At 38.8% G+C, this 10229-nt stretch overlaps 1 protein-coding gene across 2 annotated transcripts in view; it reads right to left on the bottom strand.

Moving 5' to 3' along the window:
• Nucleotides 1-369: 369 nt before the first annotated feature.
• Nucleotides 370-10229, bottom strand: part of PHF20L1 (PHD finger protein 20 like 1) — a 73298-nt gene continuing 63438 nt past the window's right edge. For both annotated transcript variants that reach the window (XM_065895216.1, XM_065895217.1), the window contains 6 exons: nucleotides 9875-10056; nucleotides 8812-8911; nucleotides 7233-7428; nucleotides 3791-4151; nucleotides 2355-2517; nucleotides 370-512 (listed from right to left, as the gene is read on the bottom strand). In XM_065895216.1, coding sequence (XP_065751288.1) covers nucleotides 370-512; nucleotides 2355-2517; nucleotides 3791-4151; nucleotides 7233-7428; nucleotides 8812-8911; nucleotides 9875-10056 — 1145 coding nt within the window. The remainder of the gene's footprint in view (nucleotides 513-2354; nucleotides 2518-3790; nucleotides 4152-7232; nucleotides 7429-8811; nucleotides 8912-9874; nucleotides 10057-10229) is intronic.

Below are 10229 nucleotides of genomic sequence, written 5' to 3'. Positions count from 1 at the left end.
TAGATCTTTCTACTAAAAACTACGTAATACACCATATTTCTTTCTACAGGTATCTCGAGCTTCACGTTAGCAACTATTCAAAAATCCTGCCAATCTGATTCCCTTAGCACAGATTATATTCTACCTCCACTGATCCTTGGCATATGACACGTCATCAGTTGTATCTAGCTCATAAATTTTTTTAGTATTAGCTTCCTTGATAAAGTTGTTCTTCATTTTCCTTTCCAAGGTGCCATCCTATTGATGTCACAAATCAGTAAATGACCAAACATCACTAAGCTTTTTAACTATCCACTTAGCAGCCGTGTGGATAATAAAAATTAGTCGACTGAACAGAGCCACATTCTTTGCATTAGGTGTTCACTGCTGTCATACAGAGCAGAGAGTTGCTATTTGTTGTACTTTGCCCATGTCCATTAGGAGCTGTTTGATGTGGCGTTTAAGTTGGGGCAGCCTCGTGAGAGGATCAGGTGGCTCCAACTCCCCTGTGAAATCAAGCCAGCTTTCCAGAACTAAAAGAGAGAAGAGAAGAACAAACACATTTAAACGGCAACTGGAAACACAGTCAAAAACTGGTATAATTAGAAGGCTGAAAAAGTGATGGAGAAAGAGTTCACTTCCCTTTCGCTAGAAAGCCAATCTACAGAAGTCACTTCTGAGCAGTTAAGCATCCTCTACACCTCATCCCACAAGAGTTCTAGCCCCTCTCAGTAATCTTTATCTGTTGTTCTACCTGTCGTCATTTTAGGTAATTTTTCCTTTTAAAGATATAAAGTAACTGCATTTTGAGTGTCTCCTTTACTCTCTTCTGGAACAGGAAACAACATTCCCTGTTCCTGCTCAAGCTTTCTATTAATTTAGGCTTAAATCATCTCCATTTTAAATGAAACTTAGCTACTCTAACCATTTTTTTAAATCTAGAAGTTCTTTTTAACAAAGGAAAGGAGGTAGAAATTTCTTAGTGTCCTTTCATTCCCACTATTTTATCAGTACTTTAAAAAAAAAAAGAAGCGTATTAGAAGTTCAGGCAGAATGCAATTAATTACATTCTATACTTTTTGTTAATAATAATAGGGGATAGCATCAAGTTGCATTTTCTTCTTCTTCAAAAATCTACTTAAGGGCTTCCCTGCTGGCACAGTGGTTAAGAATCCGCCTGCCAATACAGGAGACACGGGTTCGAGCCCTGGTACAGGAAGATCCCACATGCCGCAGAGCAACTAAGCCCATGCACCACAACTACTGAGCCCGCGAGCCACAACTACTGAAGCCCGCGTGCCTAGAGCCCATGCTCCGCAACAAGAGAAGCCACTGCAATGAGAAGCCTGCGCACCACAACAAAGAGCAGCCCCCGCTCCCCTCAACTAGAGAAAGCCCGTGCACAGCAATGAAGACCCAACGCAACCAAAATAAATAAATTAAATAAATTTATATATTAAAAAAATCTACTTAAAACTAACTAAACTAACTCTACAACTGGCTTATAACCAAAGAGAAGATGCTTCTGAAATGGGTTTCCATTTCTTCTTTTCACAGGGAAAAACGAAGCAGTAGGAACTCTAACTTACTGGGGGATGAAAGTAGCACATACTTTCGCAAATAAAAAAAGGGGGGGGGTGGGCAGGAGATACAATCTATGAGGTTAAAAAAATGCAGTCAAAAAGCATAGGAAAACACTAGATTAGTAATCTAAGGTACTCTATTTTCTCAACTATAAAATGGGGATGACATTTTTCCTGTCCACTCCTTAGGGCTCCAGCGCAATAAAATTTTTAAATATAAAAGAAGACATTTGAAAATGTGTATATGCAAACGTAAGCTTTATCTACTTAAACTTGCAGGACTTCTCTGTTGTTAATTTCCCTTAACAAACACTGTCCAGAGTGAAAACAAAATGTTTTCCCCCACATTTCAAATATGCTTAAAGTCCTTAGGCTGACTTCCAAAAAAAAACACAGTTCAATGAAAATATTCACTGAATATTATTTATTGAATAGTAATTTATTGAATAATATTATTCAATGAATAATATTATTATTTTTCATTGAATAATAAATATTCCATATGGTATATACTGAGCCTGGCAGGTGGGCGATATTTAATAAATATCCATCTTAAAAAACAAAATCCCTAAAATATCCAGTCATATTGTCTTGAGACTAAAAGACCCTAAATGCCAGATGTGTTAAATACAATGTAAAGGGAGCAGCAAAGCTCCATCAGCCTGGACAGCATCTGTAGTTTTTGTCCCATAATTTTAAAAACTTCAAATAACTTCAATTAAATTATTCAAAAGTGCAATAAACACACTTTACAGACTACAGCAATTGTATTTCAATTCTTTCTTAAATTACCATCAACTTCTTTTTCTATCAGGTCCATCCTGCTGGTGACTTCATTCTGCACATTCTCTATGTGTGTAAGGAGATTGAGTTGCCACTGAAGATGTGAGTCTCCCGGGTCTTCAGTGCCCTTTTTATCATTATAAACAAATACTGTATTCCTTTCAGCTGAATTCTTCTCCAAAGAGCCAACAGAAAAAACAAAGAATTGGATGAAATGTAATGTCATAAAGGGAAAGATGCATTAAAAACATCACTACCCACAATGATAGGTAAAATCCAACCTGACTCCCAGAATATTTGTAAAGGAAGTACTAGCACATAACTAGATTACATCTGATGGTCCTGAAAAGCAGACATGCCTGCTATGTCTCTTCACAATGCCTAGCAGAGCGCTACACAGGGTAGAAGCCCTTCAATAAAACCTGCTGAAGAAATGAAGGAGCTAATTATATTCTGTAACTAGAAAGCCCAGCTAACTTAGACTGACCCCTTCCTCAGTTAATCTAAGCTGTGTCACAAGTGGAGTGAAGGCAAAAAGCAATGATGGAAAAAAATTAAGATAGTTGGCAAAGGCTAGTATAAAGCCTAATTAACTGCAGACTGGACTTTATTATTGCAGCTAAATCGATGAGGTGAGGGGGAGAGAAAAACCCTTAAAAACTGAAAAAGTGCAGACTGCTTAACACACACACAAAATCTGACCTCAGTTTCACCAGCGATAACTCATTTCATAAGAGGGATATTAATTTGACAAAATAATTTACCGCAAAATTTTGGCTAATATAAGCTTTTCAAATTCAGTTAAGTATTTATTTATAGAACTTACTTGATAAAAGAGGCCAGAAAAATAAAGAACTAATTTTAAAGCAGTATTGTTAATTGAAAAATCAATAAAAAATGAAGGCATGACATCTCTAAGTTGTGAACAAGAAATAAGTTTACAAATATTCAATGTCCACAGGGCTGTAAGAGTTCAACTTAGTGCACAATGTGATTGATATGCATATACAAATATGCTATAATTTTTAAAAAGATGATTTTTTAGATAAAAAGTGCCACTTTTTATCTAAAACACATACAAAAGGAACACAAATTATATTAATATATACACACCCCCATGCACTTTCATGTTTTCACACGTAGACATTCTCACTTGGAAAAAAATTTGGCTCATGGTTTTTAGAGGCATCTAAGTGTACTTATAAACTTGAAACTTTTGTTAAGGCAAAAGTTTAATGAATTACGACATTTCTGAATTAGGGGATAATTAAATGTTCAAATGGCCAGTGTTTTCCTATAGCGAACGCAAAAAATGTCTTTACCCTAACAAGGTACTTGTGAACTTGGAAATGTAAGTAAAATCTGGAATCTCAGTATGTTTTATTTCACAAAACTTTCCTTTGTTCTATCGTATTTCCAAGCAAAGACAAATGAACTAGTTATACCTTTCCGGGCTTTCCATCTTCTTTTACTGGGTATTGTAAACGGTTTTTATCTCTCATGTGAAATTCCTGTTCTTCTTCAAAACTACTAACATCATCATCATCTGAGCTCCCAGGGTCTGCGAGAGTTTTGCAGTCTTGACCAAAACTTTGTGGCTTTTGGTAGCTGTGTTCACTTGTTATATAAGTTCCCTCCACTTTTAGGGGCAAACGAGGTGGTTCCTTATGGTTCTGTACATGATACTTCTTTTCTTCCACATTAACTGTGTCTTGCACCATTAGTTTTTTTTCTACCCCAGCAATTACTTGATCTTTCCTCTTCCCAGAACAAGCCCAGAGACGAAGGTCAGGATGATGTTTATTCCTTAAAATAAAGTTGGAGAAAGAGAAGTTCAGAAAAAAAAAAGTCCAGTAACAAGTATAATGCCACAATAAATTTCAGAATGTACAATTACATAGTTCACCCTCAGTTATCCATGCCTTTTGTATGTTCAGTGTACTGACTTAGGTGGACCGATCCCCACCTCTCTATTGAAGACCTAGAGCACCGCCAAGCAAACAAGGTTAGCAGGAGGTCAGGCACTCAAGACAAAAGTAAAGGTACTTTCTAGGTTAACCTGGCCCAGAATTTCATCCAAAATGTAAATTTTCATAATTTTACAGAAATAAAACTCAGGTGGAAAAGCAATAATGAATGTACTTTTGTGACGGTTCACATCATCATCTGATATATGCACCTCTTTTACTCATTTTTCACTGTATTTTTTAAAACTGTACAACATGAAAAACTTTTACATGAGCATATTTTAACATCTTTAGTCAATCAAAAAGTGATACTTCCTCATGACAAAAAATTCAGATTATAAATGTGTACAAAGTAAAAACCTCCCTGCCATGGCAATCACAGATAACTGAAGTATAATCTTCCACACTTTTTCTGTACATATGAAATTATTTTTGAAGTGGGTAAGCACACACTTTTTCTTTGTACACAAATGGGGCTCTCATACAATTTGCTTTCTTCATATATAACACATAAGGGCGTCTTGCCTTGTCAGCAGAGATTTTCCCTCACTTTCACTCTAGTAGCTGAACAGTATTAACGTGCTGCAGGTTAGTCTCACCAACCAATTCCCCGCCAATACACGTGTGTGTGTTTGCATGTGTGTACCTCTGCACGCAAGTGGGAATTTATCAGTCAGATAAATTTCTAGATATGAAATTCCTAGAAAATGTATGCACATTTTAATTCTGACAGGTACTGCCAAAGTGGCCTCCAAAGAGGCTGTACTAATTACATGCTCACTAACAGTCCATGATAATATCCCTTTTCCCCCATCCTCACTAAAGATGTGAGCATGATATCGCACAGTTAATTCTGTAGTAATTAAAATTCTGTAGTAAGCAAAAGAGGAATCCATTCATCATATTCTGTAGTAAGTAAAAGGAGGATAGTCTGGAGGCATAAACCTTTGAGAAGGCTCAATAATGTTTGTGAACTGATAATTTCCAAATTAGATAAATACCAGGAGACACATTAGTTTTCTTTCTAATAATAAGGCTTGTTTCTGAAATTATAAATTTTATCTTTTGAACTCCTAATAGTTTAATAGCCAGAAAATACAACAATTCTTCAACGGTAGAAGGCATAGTAGAAGGAAAGTTAGATTTGTAATTCAATAGTCCAATGTGTTGAATCCTGCTGAGCCTCAGAGGAGGAGTTTGGACAAGTTACAGAAACTCTACCTTTGACTACCCATCTACCAAACAAAGTAAGAACTTTACTGTAAGGATTAAATGAAATAGCACATGAAACCACCAATTTCAGGTTTTGTAGTAGACTTCCAATAAATAGTAGCTAGTGATAATAACTATTATTATTAGAAATATTAACATAAAGAGAGCCTATAGGCATGAGGCAAAATTTGTCCAGTTGAAATCCTTAGTGAAATTATGAATGTACAGAAATTCATATTGGTGTCATGGACAACCAGGTTTTAAAAAAAAGCTTAGCTTAATAATTTAGTTTCTCCTTAGTGAGTTTTAGCATTTGCATGGCCTTTTTATAAAGAAATCCATATTCAGGTTTATGACATACAACCAAAGCAAATTCCATTTAACAATTACTGAGTACTTATCCCTCCACTAACCTCTAGGAATAAAATGATAAATAAGACACAAGCCCTACCTTCAAGGAACCCATGGCTTAGTAAGGGGAGGCAGACATAAACAAGGTGCACCAAAGTGCCTGAAATCAGTACGCATGGAGTCTGCCAAGGATGCGATCAGCTCTAGTTGGGAAGGTAATCATGAAAAAGCATTTGCTAGAAGGACTAATGGTAGAAGGTTATTCTGGCTGTGAGTAAAGGCCTGGAGCTATGTAAAAGCATGCTTCATTCAGCGATTATGGTTTGGTATAGCTGGAACATTTGGGGGAAAAATTAGGAGAGGGAAGACATGACAACAAAATGACAGAGAGAATACGCATCGTGGAAGGATTCAGAGCGCATGCTGAACGAGCCTGCACTCTTCGCATTGGGCACCAGGAAGACACGATGGTATATTAAGCTCCAAAGAGACCAACTCCTCTTTATCTTTTACTAGATCACACTGGCAACAGTATGAAGGATGAACTGAAAGAGCAGAAGACTGGAGCCACCGGGAATTTACAAAGTATAGACGGGGACGGTAAGGAACCACAGGGACAGAGTACTCAGTGGGCCTCGCCACTGTGGGAGGGGCGGGACGGAGATGGAAGGAAGGGAAGGGGCACGTTTCCGGCCCAGGCAAGTGAGTCAAAATAAAGAAAATCTTGTGAAGAACCAGTGAATCACCCTGTTTTATATAAAATATGTATACTTTTAAAGAGAAATTCTAGGGAGGTATTAGGAAGAACTGAAAACAAGGACTTCAAGAACATTCTGATATGTATGGAGGCTCAGTGTTTTTTCTGTTTTTGTTTTGCTTTGTTTTTAAGGAGAAATTGCCCGGGATGACTATAACATATTTGGTGCACAGGAGACAAATGGATTACATGACCTGTTGGCTCCCTTCAAAGCCAATCTTAAGGTAATTTAAAAATATACCATTCATCTATTTCATCGTGACAGCATTCCTGAAGGAGGACACACACCAAAGGGTTCACCACAGCAACTGTACTTCTGTGTACAAGGTAAGCCCACAAAACAGTGTGGCGGGACTAACATTTGCTGAAATACTAGACGCCGTTGTTATTCACCCACGCTTCTCTATTCCAGGACAATAGGCATGAAGGAGCTATTCATCCAAAAAGTTACTAACCTTTCCTTTTTTTTAAAGTTAAAATTTGTTCAAATATCTATTCTGTCTTCCAAGCTGCTAATCTGAACCTGCAAAAAGCCAACTGATTTAGTTAAATTAAAATTCACACTAAAGTATGCCCCTCCCTTCGCCACCCTTCACTTACTTTAGGATTCCGATCTTCAGCTGTAACCCATGCAGGACTTCCGTAACACCATAGACATCAGCAAGCAGGTGGTGTGTGGAAACTATCTTTTTGGCATTGAGATGAGAGTAGTTTTCTTTTAAAAATGATAACCCACACATTCTCCCATTATTCAACCAATCCTTATCATAACGATATTTTGCGCTCCATCTCTGACCTGTAGATAAAGTTGACATTAAAGTGACAAAGGATTCCACTTATTCAGATTTCCCTTCAACTGCTACCCGATTAACATCACTCAGTGAACAAGGCGAGCTCTAGGACCAAGAACAAATTCAAAAGACGAGTCAGACAGTGCGTCATCGAAGAGTTGGCACTGTGAGAGCTCCTCCCACCTTCAGATGTCCTGCCTGGTAAGCAGGACGAACTCCATGAAGGATGTGGTCAGTGGCAGGTCACACCTGCAGAGGAACCTTGAGTGTGTTGCTTTCCATTTTTTATGTCTCTGTCATCTGTTTTCTAAAAAGGCCAAAAGGGCTCGATAGAAACTAGACAGGGGTACCTGTTTCTCTCACTAACATTTGTTTTGAACTGGGCGAAACAAAGAGCTCTAGTTAACTGACTAAGGACCCCTCCCTCACATCTAAGAGCTCACAGAATCCAATATAATCCTATATCTTCACCACCGATAGTAATTATTTCCTATTACAATTAGTTGCTTCTATGTCTGTGCCCCTACTATGCTGTGAGAGAGAGGACGGCGTGGTTAGAATCAATCACCTTACCTCTCACCACAGATTGTGGCAAATAGAAGGCATCTGATAAATGCTGCTGGATGAACGAATGAACAAATGCCTACCTTCATGTAGGTTTGGATAACTCTCCTCCTTCTTAATGTTATTATTATTATTATTTCTGATAGACAGAACAAGGCAGCAGCAGCCTTTCATTTGAGATGTCTAGATGGGTTCTGCCTCGGAGATGGAAGTGCACACGACATGCAGAACACTGCTGCCCGGAGAGCCTCTGCGTGGAGGAAGGCACCTAGTGGACAGGGAGCCCAAAGGCACAGGTCTTCCTCTCGGTGCGGCCAGTCTAGCACCATCCTTGTGCACGAGGCATGCGACATTCTGTGCCCTAGCTGCCTCGTCAGTAAACTAAAGGACTCGGGCGTGATAACTGGACATCCCATCTGCTCTGACGTTAGGTTCATTTGCTGCACTATCAGACACTCGTTCAAAACCACGTCAGGAGGAGCGTGAGTTCAGACTCCGAGTCCATTCAAATAGCCATATGTTAACCTATTTAGAAATCAATACACAGGAGTAGATTAAGGAGCTAGTTCTTTTCAGGTGAAAGCCACAACCCTCTCCTTCCAGTAAGGTAGGTACTTATGCTGAGGAATCTATGCTAATGCTTCTGCCTAAATAATTAATATGGAAAATGAAACTATAACAAACAGTGAATTTTAAATTTTAACATGGAAGCGGAGTCTAGCGGACACAGAGGTCATGGTGTCTCAGTCAGCTGACGTACAACGGAACCTGTACGTAACAAGACCTCCAGACACCTTGCGATGAGCACAGGGGCCAAAGCTTACCTGGAGGGTCCCGGCAGACGTAGCAGAGGTACTGCTCCGGGATGCTCTCCTCCAGCAGCCCCATGCACACGCTGTGCTGCCAGCACAGGCACTCTTCACACTGCCGGGGAACAACCGCGCTTTACTCGCCAGAAATCAAGACAGACCCCCTTCTCTTCAACTAGCTGGCTGAGTCTTGCTGCGGCAGCGGCCGCCAGTTCAATTCTTAATCCACGCAACAAAAGCAAGCGATGACTTACGAGCAATTTCACTTCTGAAACAGCTAGCTATTTCAAGCACTTCCTCTCGCTGCACCCATTAAAATGTGCTTTGATAAACGGGCTTAATCATAAAAAAAGGCGTAAGATTATTTCTCCCATCTATTTCACACATCCTTAGAACTCTTAAAAATAGCTTACTGAAGTGCAGAAATTAAAAAAAAAAAATAGGTGACTTTGTAGCAGTGCGTTAGGCAACAACCTCTTAAAGTACTACCTGTGTGGTGAACCTATAAATTTGTAGTTCCCTTATTGAGAAAACCACTGAAAAGGGGGAAAAAGATGATTACTTTTTCATCGTTTCTGTAACTAACATCTCCGAATCTTCAAAATGTAACCACAAAATATGGGTTATGCTTTCCTTTTTTCTTAAAGATACCTTTTCTACAGGGAGAGGGTATTTGTAATGGTAATCCTTGCAACAAAGCTTTCCTTTAATCTTCAATACTGTGGAAACTTTTCTACCCTTTGAAGGGTGACTATATACCACAAACTATTAAACAACAGGATCCAGACCAGCAGGAAAAGGACTGCTATGGTCTACCCTTCAGTGTGGACGCTTAGCCACCTTAATGGCTCTTGAAAAGAATTTCAGCTAGAAGACCTCAAAATAAACAACCCGGAGAAAGATCCTCAGATAAGAAAACAGTCTACTTCATCTGAAGAAGCAATCTGCCAATCATTACAACTGGTAGAAGCCTCCACCTTCAAAAGGACGGTGAGGAAAAAGAGAACACACAGATGCCCCAGCAAATGTGCTGAGCACCTGAACTAACTCATTCTGTGCTGAAGGGAAGGCAGGTCACCTGAATCATGAAGCCGTTCTCCTCGTCCATCTCACAAATGCATCGCACAATTTCATTAAGCGTATCATCTTCATCTTGAGATTCCTCAAAATTGGTTGAATCAAAGTCCTGATTGTACTCATCCCCACTTAGGAGCAAACTCTCTGTTGAAGAATCATCTAGGAAATCCACATCCGATAAGTCTAGAATATACATAAAAGCATACTCAGCATTTTTTTTCATTTTTACATCATTTTCTAGAAAGAAAGGCACTATGAGAAGTGATTATAAGCTATTAAGTATTTAGAAAGGGAGGGCAGACGAATGGGAATACAGCATTTGTCTCTAGACAAAGAAACAAATGATTTTTGAAGCT

The sequence above is a fragment of the Phocoena phocoena genome, chromosome 17 (assembly GCF_963924675.1).
Source record: "Phocoena phocoena chromosome 17, mPhoPho1.1, whole genome shotgun sequence".
NCBI lineage: Eukaryota > Metazoa > Chordata > Mammalia > Artiodactyla > Phocoenidae > Phocoena > Phocoena phocoena.
This window is presented reverse-complemented; position numbering and strand designations above follow the sequence as displayed.